Source organism: Ahaetulla prasina, chromosome 18 (genome assembly GCF_028640845.1).
Source record: "Ahaetulla prasina isolate Xishuangbanna chromosome 18, ASM2864084v1, whole genome shotgun sequence".
Lineage (NCBI taxonomy): Eukaryota > Metazoa > Chordata > Lepidosauria > Squamata > Colubridae > Ahaetulla > Ahaetulla prasina.
Genome location: NC_080556.1, coordinates 5,882,071 through 5,897,837, shown reverse-complemented (window position 1 = coordinate 5,897,837; position 15,767 = coordinate 5,882,071). Strand labels below are relative to the sequence as shown.

Sequence of the window (15,767 nt, the reverse complement as noted above, 5' to 3'; positions counted from 1 at the left end):
CTGCCAGGATACTGAATGGTAAACCAAGTTCGCAATGCTCAAACCAGGCCATAAAAGAACTCAAATTAGCCAATTTAGCAGGTAGGGGTTAATAAAGCAGCTGCAGCTTGAAATAACCTACAGGCAGTTCTCGATTTACAAGTGAGACCCAAATTTCCATCACTACCGCAAGACAGGTGTGTTGAAGCAAGTTTTGCCCTGTATTATGACATTTCTTGCCAGAGTTGTTAAGTGAATCACTGCAATTGTTAAGTTAGTAACACGGTTGTTAAGTGAATCTGGGCTGCCCATTGACACTGCAACCATCATAAATGAGTCAATTTCCAAGCTTCACATTTTGAGCAGGAGGATTTATAGTTTTTTAAATTAATTGTTTAAAACAGCAGTCACCAACTGGTGGTCGGTGGACCACCGGTGGTCCACAAGAAAATTTTGGTGGTCTGCAGGAAATTAGTTTGCACTAAATACGATTTATCTTTTTAAAAAATTCATTAGTGGTCCGCGGGATTTAAAATTATGAATTTAGTGGTTCCTGAGGTCCGAAAGGTTGATAACCCCTGGTTTAAAAAACTATTCTGCTCAGCATGGATACAAAATGGGCCATCAGAAATTGAAGGAATAGACTTTTGCAATTCCTAGACGGGAAGCAAATAAACGTGCATAAACTAATAAAATAAACTAAACTTACTTTGATTTATTTTTTGCAGGTTTCACCTGAAGCAGTTTTTGCACAAGAACGAAGAGGTCGCGGACACAGAAGGAGACAAGTGAGTTGAAGACTAAGCAGGAGATGAGAAAAAAAAAGAGAGAGACATTTCATCAATGAATTTAGCGGTCGTGGGTTTCCACTCACTTTTACCACCGGTTCGCTTCGCGCCCACCATCCACACAGGCACCCAGCCTTGAAAACATGCCTAACCCACAATTCCCGCAACTGGTTTGCCCGATCCGGGCCGAGCCAGCTCTGGTCATGAGAGAGGACTCTTATATACAGCTGCGTGCCTCGATGTCAGCAACTTTGAAGAGGTGGCTGGGGAATTCTGGGAGTTGAAGTCCCGCCGTCTTAAAGTTAACGAGATTGAGAAATACTGATATACAAGTAGTCCTTGACTCACAACCATTCGTTTAGTGACCGTTTGAAGTTACAACAGCACTGAAAAAGTGACTTAAGATTGTTTTTCAGCAGAGGCGGGCTGCTCCCGGTTCGTGTGAACCGGTAGTTCTAACCAGCAGCTGGGCCCACCCACCAGCCCAGGCGCTATCCCGTCCTATATCGCCATGTTTTTGGAGCCGCGTGCATGCTCACATTTTCGGTGCTGGGCAAACCAGTTGTTACATAATGTGACGTCCACCTCTGTTTTTCACGCCTACGGTCATAGGATCAAAATAGGGATGCTTTGACAACTGACTCATATTTATGACGGTTGCAGTGTCCTGGAACTATGTCATATTCCCCTTCTGACAAGCAAAGTTAATGGGGAAGCCAGGTTCACTTAACAACCGTGTGACTAATTTAACAACTGCAGGGATTCACTTAACAACGGTGGCAAGAAAGGTCATGAAATGGGGCAAAACATACTTAACAACTGTCTCGCTTAGTGATGTAAGATAGCCTGTTATTAAAACAGAGCAGCCTGCAATTACTGCAGGTTCAAGCCCGGCCCAAGGTTGACTCAGCCTTCCATCCTTTATAAGGTAGGTAAAATGAGGACCCAGATTGTTGGGGGCAATAAGTTGACTTTGTAAATATACAAATAGAATGAAGACTATTGCTTGACATAGTGTAAGCCGCCCTGAGTCTTCGGAGAAGGGCGGGATATAAATGTAAATAAAAATAAAAATATGTAAATTTTGGGCTCTATTGTGGTTCTAAGTTGAGGTCTACCTGTACAAGTAACTCAAAATAATGGAGGTTTTCATATTGCCCAGAATCCAATTGCTTGCTTTTGGTTTAATGTATTTTGTGTGAACGCAATCGTTCTGCTTTGCAAATGATGGCATATGACTTAGTGCCACCTAAGGGGTCTCAATCTAAATAAATTTATTTTTATTTATTTATTTTATTAGATTTTTATACCGCCCTTTTCCCGAGGGACTCTACACTCACAACTTAATCACCAAGGATCAAGGGAACATTAGCAATTAAAGGAAAGGAAGAATCTGATTATTATAGTATGTGGGATTTATTTTATCAATGGTTAGAGAAGAAATATGAACGTAATATATAATAAAACCAAATAAGTTAAATGTTATGATAATAGAATGTTAAGTATTAAGCATTAATATTAAAATAAGAGTAGATACAAATAATGAATATGGTGGTAAGCTTTAACTGTTACGACACAAAAAAATGTGTACCCAGATGACACACAAATGATGGAATGTTTTGTATTAAAAGAAAATAAAAATAAAAAATAGTGTTAGCTACATGCTGTCATCTAGTAAATGATTTGTATATAACTTATACTATATATGACGTACACGTACTTCAGCATTTTTGAGGTTGTAGATAGACACACTGGGGAAAATTTAGCCAAGTCAAATTGTGTATACAATAAAAACCGTATTTTACCATAAGGATCAAGGCCAGCTAAAGCAAAACAAAGACCTAGGGCAAAATATCAACAAAGATGGAATGTGTTTCTTTGATTTATTTTTTTTTGCAAAGCTCACTCAGTCCTGGAAGATTTACCTGTGCTGTCGGTGACTTTGAACTTGCCGGAATCAGGCCCTGCAGATTCTCCTTTGGCGGTGACCACGCAGGCTTTAAAAGCTTGAGTGATTTCATGGAAGACCCTAGGAGTGAGTTTCTTCTGTGTGAGGGGGAAAAAAATTAATAGAATTATTATTTACTTATCATTTATTATTTATTAATCAAATTTGTATACCGCCCTTCTCCCAAAGGACTCAGGGTGGTTCACAGCCGATTTAAAAGCACAATATAATACAGTTTAAAAACAATATACAATTTATACAATTTATGGCCGAAATACTAAAAAACTAACAATAAAATAAAAACTAAAACCCCATTAAAACTACATTTTTTAAGCTAGCCCTTAAATTAAATCTACAATTAAAAGTAGAGAATAGAATAGAATGCAGAATAGAATAGAATAAAATAGAATAGAATAGAATAATAGAATAGAATGCAGAACAGAATAGAATAATAGAATAGAATGCAGAATAGAATAGAATAGAATAGAATGCAGAATAGAATAGCAGAATAGAATAGAATAGAATAACAGAATAATAAAATAGAATGCAGAAGAGAAGAGAATGCAGAATAGAAGAATAGAATAGAATAGAATAGAATAGAATAGAATAGAATAGAATAGAATAGAATAGAATAGAATAGAATAGAATGCAGAATGGAATGGAATAGAATAGAATGCAGAATAGAATAGAAGAATAGCAGAATAGAATAGAATAGAATAATAGAATAACAAAACAGAATGCAGAAGAGAAGAGAAGAGAATGCAGAATAGAATGCAAAATAGAAGAATAGAATAGAAGAATAGAAGAATAGAATAGAATAGAATAGAATGCAGAATAGAATAGAAGAATAGCAGAATAGAATAGAATAATAGAATAGAATAATAAAATAGAATGCAGAAGAGAAGAGAATGCAGAATAGAATGCAAAATAGAAGAACAGAATAGAAGAATAGAATAGAATGCAGAATAGAATGCAGAATAGAATAGAATGGAATAGAATAGAATGCAGAATAGAAGACCAATAAAGAATCTAATCTAATCTAATCTATTTGATCTACTTTACTCTACTCTACTCTACTCTACTCTAAATACTATGGTTAGAAAGAGACAGAGAAAATCAATTTTATCTTTGTTTTGGGCAAGACTTTCCATATTTAATCAGCCTTATTTGAAGCTCCTAAAGAATTGTTGCTTTTTTAAAAAAAAAATATTTTTTTTAAAAAAACCTTCTCTCTTACCTCTGCAGCTTCCTTCCAGTGTTCCACCATTTTTAACGACACGGTAATGAAGTCCATTTTTTTCCGCTTAGCCGTTTTTTCTTCTTCTTCTTCTTCGTCTTCATCCTCATCTTCATCATCAGTTGCCTCCTATCAAAGATTTTTTTAAAAAAAGAATTCGCCTGAAATGAGTGACACAGGTACACAGTCCATGCAGTTTTCTTAGGAATAATAAAAAAAATTGGCTCCTCTGATGTTAAGTTTTGTATTTCTATTTTTTTAAAGTTTATTTACACATTTTCATTTAACATACATTGTCTGGGTCATTTTGCTTACATAATATTACTTTCCCAGCTCCTAATTTCTACCTCTATTATCCAACCATATAAAAAGTAAATTCTATGTTCAAAAACATTCTATCTTCTTTTTCTTTTATGTCAATCTACAATCTACACATTCTAAGTATCTTTATATGTTAAATCTTTTTCCAGATTTACATTTGGCTGTGTAAATGCTTCCATTGTTGAGAGCCACACTGGTATTTTCATATAAATTTTTGCTTTCAACTATTTTTATTTCTTTAGTCCTGCAACATTACAGGAGATCCGAGTATTAATTACCGTATTTTTTGGAGTATAAAACGCACCTTTTTTCCCCAAAAAAGAGGGTGAAAACCTCTCAAATGGAGGTTTCAGAGGCTGAAAAAAGCATCAGAAACGGAGCTTCAGAAAAGAAGTCCCCAAACAGAGCCTCAGAAAAAAAGCCTCCAAATAGAGCTTCAGAAAAGAAGCCCCCAAACAGAGCCTCAGAAAAAAAGCCTCCAAAGCTTCAGATAAAAAGCCTCCACACAGAGCTTCAGAAAAAATGCCCCCAAACACAGCTTCAGAAAAAAAGCCCCCAAACAGAGCTTGAGGCTTTTTTTTTGAAGCTGTTTCGGAGGCTTTCAGAGGCAGAAAAAAAAAAAAGCAAAAAAAAGCAAGGCACAGAGCTCACAACCAAGGAACCTGTTGCTAAAATTCACCTCTGGGAACAGCTGATTGGGGGTATTCCGGGAGGCCGATCCACCTGCCAATCAGCATTTTTCTTATTTTCCTCCCCAAAAACTAAGGTGCGTCTTATACTCCAAAAAATACGGCAAGCTGGATTCTAACTGGCGTCAGAGAGCTAGCGAGAGCAGTCAAATAATTCCTGATGTTCATGTACATTGAAAATAAATTAATTACCTCTAATTTTTCAGGCAACACGTGATGGTCTTCCTCTTCATCAGAACTGTCAGAGTCATCAAAATTAAGCAAAGTCTTGTCATTTTCTTCCAGGAACTTGTAAAACTCTGGATCTCGGTCTTTTAGTCGAGAGAGCTGATCCTTATGCACTGAAGCATTAACTTTCTTTGTTTTCCTGCACGACACAGAAGAGTTTAAAGAATTTAAGTTTATATGACTAGATATCCAGCCAGGAAGTGTTGTTGTTTTTTAAAAAAAATATGCTAATAAATCCTACAAATTCCATAGTGCGGCATCTGCTTAAAAGAGAAATACCAAATACCGCTTCAAGGTATTGGTGACCACCTTTAAAGCGCTCCATGGCTTAGGACCAGGATACTTACGGGACCGTCTACTGCCATCTTCTATCTCCCAGCGACCGGTGCATTCTCACAGAGAGGGACTCCTCAGGATGCCGTCGGCCAAGCAATGTCGACTGGCGGCCCCCAGGGGCAGGGCCTTCCCTGTGGGGGCTCCTACCGTGTGGAACGAGCTTCCCCCTGGACTTCGACAACTACCTGACCTTCGGACCTTTCGCCGCGAACTTAAAACCTATTTATTCCGTCTTGCTGGACTGGCTTGAATTTTTAAATTTTTTAGCTGATTTTATGGCTTTAAATTTTTATTAATTTTATAGGGTTGATTGTATTTTAAAATGGGGCCAAATTGAATACGTTTTTTAATGTTTGTTTTTAGTATTGTATGCGTTGTTGCTGTATTTTATTTTGGCTGTAAACCGCCCTGAGTCCTTCGGGAGAAGGGCGGTATACAAATTAAAATATTATTATTATTATTATTATTATTATTATTATTATTATTATTATTATTATTATTATTATTATTATTATTATTAGAAACATGGGGGGGTTTGCTTCCTAGAAAATACGAAAGAAAGTTGCGATTTTCAAAATTGTAATAATAGGAAGAAGGCAGCAAGAAAAGCAATATTTCTCAATCTTGCTCGTTTTAAGAAGCGTGGTGGACTTCAACTCCCAGAATTCCCCACCCAGTAGGGCTCCCAGTATGGCTTCCCTCCCCAGTCGGTTTTCGTTCTGTGTCGTGTCCTTTTCGATTCTAACTTGAAAGCCAAAGGGCTGGCTGGGGCATTCTGGGAGTTGAAGTCCACATATTGCAAAATTGGCAAGGTTGAGAAACGTCGTTGTTTTTAGAGGAAACTCTTTCTCGTTTTCTACCAGGAAAGACAAAGGAGACAAGGCAAATTCGGCTGTCTCTTGCATCCTCTCATCTAAGGAACTTCAATGAGCTTCCAAAAAGAGATTCCTAGGTACGCAGTTTAAAAGCTATTCTGTCTGTCTGTCTACCATCTATTATCCCTCCTTCCCTACCAAAATGGCATTGGGAAAATTTCAAGGAAGAATAAACATATCTGTCCCTCCATCCATAATATCTAGCTACCTATATCCATCATCTATCCATCCATCCTCCTTCCCTTTCATCCCTCCATCCATCTATCCATCCATCCTCCATCCTCCTTTCCTCTCACCACATCATCCATCCTTTCCTCTCACCCCATCAGTCCATCCACCCATCCACCTTTCATCCATCCTCCTTCCCTTCTACCCCTCCATCCATCCATCCATCCTCCATTCTCCTTCCCTCTCACCCCTCCATCCATCCATCCATCCATCCTTAATCCATCTTTTTCCCTCACCCCTTCATCCATCCATCATCTATCTATCCATCCATCCATCCATCCTCCATTCTCCTTTCCTCTCACCCCATCAATCCATCCATTCATCCATCCAACTTTCATCTATACTCCTTCCCTCTCACCCCTTCATCCATCCATCCATCCTTAATCCATCTTTTTTCCCTCACCCCTTCATCCATCATCTATCTATCCATCCATCATTCATCCTCCTTCCCTCTCACCCCATCAATCCATCCATCCATCCATCTTTCATCCATCCTCCTTCCCTCTCACCCCTTCATCCATCCTCCTTCCCTCTCATCGCTTCATCAATCCATCCATCCATCCTTAATCCATCTTCCTTCTCTCACCCCTTCATCCATCCATCATCTATCTATCTATCCATCATCCATCCTCCTTCCCTCTCACCCCATCAATCCATCCATCTATCATCCATCCATCCATCATCCATCCTCCTTCCCTCTCACCCCTTCATCCATCCATCCATCCATTGATCTATCTATCTATCCATCCATCCATCCATCCATCCATCCTTCTTCCCTCTCACCCCTCCCTCCATCCATTCATCCACCATCATGAAAACTCACCTTTCCCCTGGTACCAAATTACATCCTGGTTTCTTTTTGCTGTCAAGTTTGGAAGGCAACTTCCTTTTCTCATCTTCCCCAGAATTTGGAGTATCGTCTATCAAATCATCTTCCAAATCGGAATCAAATCCGGACGTTAAAAACTCATCCACGCTTAAATCACCCAGTTTTTTGCTTCTGAAAAAAGCAAGAGAAACAGGATTATTATTTTTAAGAAGAGCTGCTGGAAAGCTACCTGCTCGCCATTAAGCACCACCTTAATGCCATTAAGCGCCTGCAAGGTAAAATCTTCAGGTTTACCCTGACAATACACTGTATTCAAAATGTTTATGAATAAAAATATTATTTTTTTAAAGTGACAAGGTGATGTTAGGTCTCATTGGTCTTTGCAGACAAAAATGACATTTTTAAAAAAATCTTTCTGGTTTACCCGGAATTGTTTCCCAATATTTTAAGTCTGCCAGCCTAAATTTGGCATTTAAAAAAATAAAAAACAATTAAAAAAATCAAGGTGCCTCAGGAGCTGCTGGACAGCTACCTGCTCCCAATTAAGTATCACCTGTGGCCTGCAAGGTAAACTCTCCAGGTGTTGCTCATTACCTAATTGCTCCTCCCAAGCCAGCAAGTTAGGATGAGATAAATTAGATTGAGAGGCCTTAGCCTTATAATTTAAACCAGGGGTGTCCAAACTTGGTCCCTTTAAGACTTGTGGACTTCAACTCCCAGAGTTCCTCAGCCAGCTTTGCTGAGTTGAAGTCCACAAGTCTTAAAGGGACCAAGTTTGGACACCCCTGATTTAAACTGTGTTAAAAGGCCCCAAAGGTGGTTTCGTTTAACATACAAAAAGGTTCATGTCACAGCTTATGCGATAAACAAAACAAAATAGGTTTGCCATTTATTTCTAGTTAGCAGTGTGTCTGAATATATATTTCCCATTTTTTTTTAGATTAAAAAAGGGAGTTAAGTATTGCGTTAGAGAAAACACCGCAGCGGCAGTAGCATCCTTTAAAAGCAAAATTGGTGTGATCATACTCTTCCCTACATACCTATATAGTGCTTTAGATTTTTTTTAAAACTTTTAATGTAGGCCTTGTTTTTTAAATCAAAATATGGAAATATCTAGCAAAAAGTTTTGTATTTGAGGCTTAGGGAGAAACCGTACGAATGGGGCGAGTTTGAAATATTTCTAAAATCCCTTTTATTTACTTATTTGTATCCCGCCTTTGGTATTTTGACAAATACATCAAGGGAGCAAACGCAGCCAGCATACCTTCTTCCTTCTGTTCTCCCTACAACAACCCTGTGCGGTAGGCTGGGCTGAGAGAGAGTGACTGGGGGAGGGGGCTTTCATAGCTAAGGCAGCACTTGAATTCAGGGCTTCTCAAATAAAAAAAACAAATCGGGTGATTTGGTAACCGTATTCTAGCTATATTTAATAAAAGAATTTTAAAAAGCCACCTCGACTCAATCCTATCAAGTCTATCCTTTCCAGCAATTAGAATAATATATAGAGCTGGAAGGGACCTTGGAGGTCTTCTAGTCCAGCCCCCTGCTCAAGCAGGAGAAACTGTATTATTTCAGATAAGTGACTGTCTAGTTTCTTCTTAAAACCTGCAGTAATGGATGGCACACCCATGATTTCTGGTGGGAAGCTGTTCCACTGGTTAATTCTTCTAACAGTCAGGATATGTCTCCTTAGTTCCAAGTTGCTTCTCTCCTTGATTATAGTTTCCACCCGTTGCTTCTTGTCCTGCCTTCAGGTGCTTTGGAGAATAGCTTGACTCCCTCTTCTTTGGGGCAGCCCCTGAGAGATTGGAAGACTGCTATCATGTCTCCCCTAGTCCTTCTTTTCATTAAACTAGACATACCCAGTTCCAACCGTTCTTCATATGTTTTAGCCTCCAGTCCCCTCATCATCATGGCTGCTCTTCTCTGCTCCTCAAGACATGCCATGCAATCCAATGGCAACCCTTCCTTCGCTCTGCAAACCGGAGTCGGTGTAGAACGTCAGAAACCAAGCCGATTCCCCTATCCTCACGTGTTTATGTCACACAACATCGATTCCCAAAGTCTGGAGTCTATTCATTCACACGAGTACGCTTTGGGGTCAGATGCCTAGGTTTCTCACTTGGGGTGGGGGGAATGGTGGGACATGGCATGTCAGGAGAGAAGAAAAAATTTGTAACAGAGTTGGAAGGGACCTTGGAGGTCTTCTAGTCCAACCTCCTGCTCAGGCAGGAAACCCGACATAACTTCAGACAAATGGTTGTCCAATTTCTTCTTAAAAACTTCCAGTGCTGGAGCATTTACAACTTCTGGTGGCAAGTTGTTCCATGGATTAATTGTTCTAACTGTCAGGAAATTTCTCCTTAGTTCTAAGTTGCTTCTCTCCTTGATGAGTTTCCACCCGTTGCTTCTTGTTCTACCCTTAGGTGCTTTGGAGAATAGCTTGACTCCCTCTTCTTTGGGGCAGCCCCTGAGATATTGGAAGACTGTCATGTCATGTCTCCCCTAGTCCTTCTTTTCATTAAGTGAGACCTACCCAATTCCAGCAACCGTTCTTTAGATGTTTTGGCCTCCAGTCCCTTAATCATTTTGGTGGCTCTTCTCTGCTCCTCAAGGCCAGCACCAAAGCAATGCCATGCAACCCCAACGGCAACCCTCCCTCCGCTTTGCAAACCAGAGTCGGCGCAAAAAAAGCAACGTCGGAAACTCTCTCCTCGCGTGTTTACGTCACACAACATCGATTCCCGAAGTCTGGAGTATATTCATTCACACGAGCACACTTTGGGGTCAGATGCCTAGGTTTCTCACTTGGGGTGGGGGGAATGGTGGGACATGGCATGTCAGGAGAGAAGAAAAAATTTGTAACAGAGTTGGAAGGGACCTTGGAGGTCTTCTAGTCCAACCTCTTGCCCAGGCAGGAAACCCGACACAAGTTCAGACAAATGGTTGTCCAATTTCTTCTTAAAAACTTCCAGTGTTGGAGCATTCACAACTTCTGGAGGCAAGTCGTTCTATAGATTAATTGTTCTCACTGTCAGGAAATTTCTCCTTAGTTCTAAGTTGCTTCTCTCCTTGATTAGTTTCCACCCGTTGCTTCTTGTCCTGTCCTCAGGTGCTTTGGAGAAGAGCTTGACTCCCTCTTCTTTGGGGCAGCCCCTGAGAGATTGGAAGACTGCTATCCTGTCTCCCCTAGTCCTTCTTTTCATTAAATGAGACCTACCCAATTCCAGCAACCGTTCTTTAGATGTTTTGGCCTCCAGTCCCTTAATCGTTTTGGTGGCTCTTCTCTGCTCCTCAAGGCCAGCACCAAAGCAATGCCATGCAACCCCAACGGCAAGCCTCCCTCCGCTTTGCAAACCAGAGTCGGCGCAAAAAAAGCAACGTCGGAAACCCTCTCCTCGCGTGTTTGCGTCCCACGACACCGGTTCCCGAAATCTGGAGTACAATTCATTCCCACGCTTTGGCGGTGGTGGGGGGTCGGATGCCTAGGCTCCCCACTTGGGGGCGGGGATGATGGGACACCCGGCATCGCGCCAACCCAAAGGCAACTCTTTCCCTCCTCCGGTTTGCAACGAGAGTTGCGCAGACCGCGCGCCGAGCCAAAAGAAGGAAAGCCACCCAATGCCCTGTTCTCACGTGTTCGCGGGGCTGCCCCGTGTGACGACACGGGTTCCCAGCTCTCCCTCCCCGCCCCCCAATCCCATAAACGACTCCCACCCTGCTTCTCCCCCATTTGCAAGACCCGCGAAGATACCCCGGGAGCGGCTTTGCAAAGCGCCCTGACCTTTCGGCGGCTGCGGCGGTGGCCATGCTAGTAGAGCTTCCCCTCCGCAGCTGCAACAACGTGGGAAACTCAGCACTTCCTCTCCCACAATGCAACTGAGTAGCGAGAACGAGCGGGGAGGGGAAGGGAGGGCAGAGGGGGAGGGGGAGTTCCCACAGCCCAGCCGGCCGGATTGGCTTTCAGGTTCACCGGCGTGGATGGAGAGGTTGCTTTTCCCTGCCTCTCTCTTATTCTCTCTCTCAGCCGGTGCCCGCGGGCGCCCCGGTGGAGAGGATGACGGAAGAGCCCAGAGTTGGAAGAGTAACTTGGGGGCCTTTGGAGGTCGTCTAGTCCGGCCCCCTGGCTCAATAGCAATAGCCCTGACGCCTGAAGGGGAAAAGAAGAGGAAAAAAGAAGAAGACACGGAATAGTTTCGAATTTGGGACTTGTTGTTTTAGCCATCGGTTGGAGAAAAGGGGTAGAAATTGGGAATTTAAGCAGTAATTACTATGCAAACGAATTCACCCAGACAGTACACTGGGCATCCAGCACATATTGTATGTGAACAGAAAACAAACTGTGTGTGTGTGTGTGTATGTGTTTCTATGTATACGTATGTATGTGTATGTATATATGTGTGTGTGTGTATATATATACATGTGTGTATGTATGTATATATGTATATGTATGTATGTGTGTATATATATATACATGTATATGTAAAATTGGAAGTGTCTTGGCGACGTTTCGACGAAGTCTCATTCGTCATCTTCAGGCTGAAGATAACGAATGAGACTTCGTCAAACGTCACCAAGACACTTCCAATTTTATATATACATGTATATATATACACACACATACATACATACACATACATACACATACATACACAAACCCGAATAACCAAAGACCTACATACAAACACCATGAAAACCTCAGAAAACAAATACATGTATATGTATATATGTATGTGTGTATATATAATAATAATAATAATAATAATAATAATAATAATAATAATAATAATAATAATAATAATAATAATAATATTTTAATTTGTATACCGCCCTTCTCCTGAAGGACTCAGGGCGGTGAACAACCAAATAAAATACAAACACAGACACATACAATATTAAAAAACAACCCTTAAAAAACTTACTCAATTTGTCAAAAAATTTAAAATACAAATTACACCCATAAAATTACAAAAATTTAAAACCCATTAAATTAAATTAAAATTTTAAAAATCAAGCCAGTCCAGCCATACGAAATAAATAGGTTTTAAGTTCGCGGCGAAAGGTCCTAAGGTCAGGTAATTGTCGAAGTCCAAGGGGAAGCTCGTTCCACAGGGTAGGAGCCCCCACAGAGAAGGCCCTCCCCCTGGGGGCCGCCAGTCGACATTGTTTGGCTGACGGCACCCTAAGGAGTCCCTCTCTATGGGAACACACTGGGCGATGGGAGATAGAAGACGGCAGTAGACGGTCCCGTAAGTAACCCGGTATATATACATGTATATATGTGTGTGTATATATATATGAGTGTGTGTGTGTATATATACGTATATGTATGTATATGTGTGTGTGTGTATATATATACATGTGTGTATGTATGTATATATGTATATGTATGTATGTGTGTATATATACATGTATATAAAATTGGAAGTGTCTTGGCGACGTTTGACGAAGTCTCATTCGTCATCTTCAGGCTGAAGATAACGAATGAGACTTCGTCGAAACGTCGCCAAGACACTTCCAATTTTACATATACATGTATATATATACACACACATACATACATACACATACCTACATACACATACATACACAAACCCGAATAACCAAAGACCTACATACAAACACCCGCGAAAACCTCAGAAAACAAATGCATGTATATGTATATATGTATGTGTGTGTGTGTATATATTATAATAATAATAATAATAATAATAATAATAATAATAATAATAATAATAATAATAATAATAATAATAATAATATTTTAATTTGTATACCGCCCTTCTCCTGAAGGACTCAGGGCGGTGAACAACCAAATAAAATACAAACACAGACACATACAATATTAAAAAACAACCCTTAAAAAACTTACTCAATTTGTCAAAAAATTTAAAATACAAATTACACCCATAAAATTACAAAAATTTAAAACCCATTAAATTAAATTAAAATTTTAAAAATCAAGCCAGTCCAGCCATACGAAATAAATAGGTTTTAAGTTCGCGGCGAAAGGTCCTAAGGTCAGGTAATTGTCGAAGTCCAAGGGGAAGCTCGTTCCACAGGGTAGGAGCCCCCACAGAGAAGGCCCTCCCCCTGGGGGCCGCCAGTCGACATTGTTTGGCTGACGGCACCCTAAGGAGTCCCTCTCTATGGGAACGCACTGGGCGATGGGAGATAGAAGACGGCAGTAGACGGTCCCGTAAGTAACCCGGTATATATACATGTATATATGTGTGTGTATATATATATATATGAGTGTGTGTGTGTATATATACGTATATGTATGTATATATGTGTGTGTATGTATATGTGTATGTGTGTGTGTGTATGTCTATCTATCTATCTATCTATCTATCTATCTATCTATCTATCTACATATACATGTAGGTCTTTGGTTATTCGGGTTTTCTCCCGCGTAAAATTGGAAGTGTCTTGGCGACGTTTCGACGAAGTCTCATTCGTCATCTTCAGGCTGGTGTTTACCGCTTCGTGCTTCTAGGAGCAATGTGTGATCGCAGCTGTTTCTTCCTTTTTAACTGCTAGAGGGGGTTTGAACTGATTGGTTGGGAGCTTGGCCGTGTTTGCAAGTTCGCTTGCAGGGATCTTGTGGCCGCGGGAACGTGTGGTTTGGCAACAACTCGTCTGAATGCATCAGGATGAAGGCGATGCCCGCTTATTCCCAGGTAGGGTGGGAAAAGGCCGATTCCTTCCCCCTTCCCCCTAGGGTCTTGCATTCCCTCCCACCAACTTCCTCCTGAGCCAGCGAGTTCGCTTAACTAGGATTTGAGCTTAAGCCATGACTGGCCAGGGTTTGCACCTCCTGCCAAGCTGTCAATCACAACCCGCCTGGGCGACAGTTCACCAGAAACTGGGCAAGTGAGGTTTAGGGAGTTTGTGGGAAAGCAGGAATTTTCCGCATAGACTTGGAAAAGGATACACAACCGCCCCTCCACCCCACCCCACCCCCAAAGAGTTTATTCCGTGGCATTATGAGCCACAGTGGCGCAGTGGTTAGAGTGCAGTACTGCAGGCTACTTCTGCTGCCTGCTGGCTGCCTGCAATTTGGCAGTTCGAATCTCACCAGGTTCAGGGTTGACTCAGATTTCCATCCTTCCGAGGTGGGTCAAATGAGGACCCAGATTATTGGGGGTAATAGGCTGACTCTGTAAACCATTTAGAGAGGGCTGGAAGGCACTGTGAAGCGGTATATAAGTACTATTCCTTCCTTCCTTCCTTCCTTTCCAGTGGTTAGAATGCAGTACTGCAGGCTAACTCTGCCCACTGTCAGGAGTTTGATCCTGACCAACTGGCTCAAGGTGGACTCAGCCTTCTGTCCTTCCAAGGTGGGTCAAACAAGGACCCAGATTGTTGGGGGCAATAGGGCTGACTCTGTAAACCGCTTAGAGAGGGCTGAAAAGCACTGTAAAGCGGTATATAAATCTAAGTGCTATTGTTATTGCTATCCCAGCTTTGGCGTGCGCATCTTCGCAGCTTTGTGCAAAAAAGCGTGCAAAACAAAAAAGGATCAGCTGATGTTACAGAAAAGCTTTTAAAACAGACTTCCCAACCTGAAGATACTGATTAAAAAAAAAAAAAGGAAATAAAATCTGAGACGGTTGATTCCAAAGATGTGCCAAAAGCCAAGGATTCTTCCGAAATGAAAATGCTAGTCTGAAGGGGTCCTAAAAAAAGAATACCTGAAAAATCTTTGAAGAATGATTTCCAAACTTCCACGAGGTTGTGAAATCAAACCGATACAAGGATGCTGGGGGTCTTGCTGATGAATAAATAAGATTTTTTGTGCTCAAAAAAAAAAAAAAGTGTGTGTCCTGTTTACACACACACACACACCCCTCCGCAGCAATAAAAATGCAATGAAATCTTTACCCTAAAAATCTCCTTTTCCCTTCGCGATCGGGATTATTCTCACGCGCCGGGGGAGAGAGCCTGCTGCTTTCCATAAGAGGCTCGGAGCGACCGCCTCCTCCTATTGCAGGGACTGACATCACGGCCGAAGCGGACGACAGAGAGAGAGCCCAAAGCCGGCCACCGGTTGCGAATTGCGGAGCGGGCGGCGACTTGACACACACACAGAGCAATCCCTTCCCAACACTCCCCTGCAATATTGCTGTGTAAACGGAGGCGGGGGGGCAGAAAAAGAGAGACACAGAGAGAGAGAGAGAGATATATACAGGGAAGAGCAAGAGAGAGAGAGAGAAAAGCGAAAGTGATTTGTCTTTTGCGAGCAGAGAAAGCGCCGGGCGCCGTTGGGGAAAGTGCAGGGCGAGATATTTCCACCCACCTACCCA

The 15,767-nt window shown here is 41.4% G+C and overlaps 1 protein-coding gene across 1 annotated transcript in view; it reads right to left on the bottom strand.

Moving 5' to 3' along the window:
- NOC2L (NOC2 like nucleolar associated transcriptional repressor) overlaps positions 1 to 11,336 on the bottom strand; it is a 67,574-nt gene extending 56,238 nt beyond the window's left edge. Inside the window, exons 1-6 of the mRNA XM_058161213.1 lie at positions 11,243 to 11,336; positions 7,453 to 7,629; positions 5,155 to 5,329; positions 3,953 to 4,081; positions 2,693 to 2,813; positions 689 to 779 (exon numbers count right to left, since the gene is read on the bottom strand). Coding sequence (XP_058017196.1) covers positions 689 to 779; positions 2,693 to 2,813; positions 3,953 to 4,081; positions 5,155 to 5,329; positions 7,453 to 7,629; positions 11,243 to 11,268 — 719 coding nt within the window. The 5' untranslated portion in view covers positions 11,269 to 11,336. The remainder of the gene's footprint in view (positions 1 to 688; positions 780 to 2,692; positions 2,814 to 3,952; positions 4,082 to 5,154; positions 5,330 to 7,452; positions 7,630 to 11,242) is intronic.
- Positions 11,337 to 15,767: the final 4,431 nt, after the last annotated feature.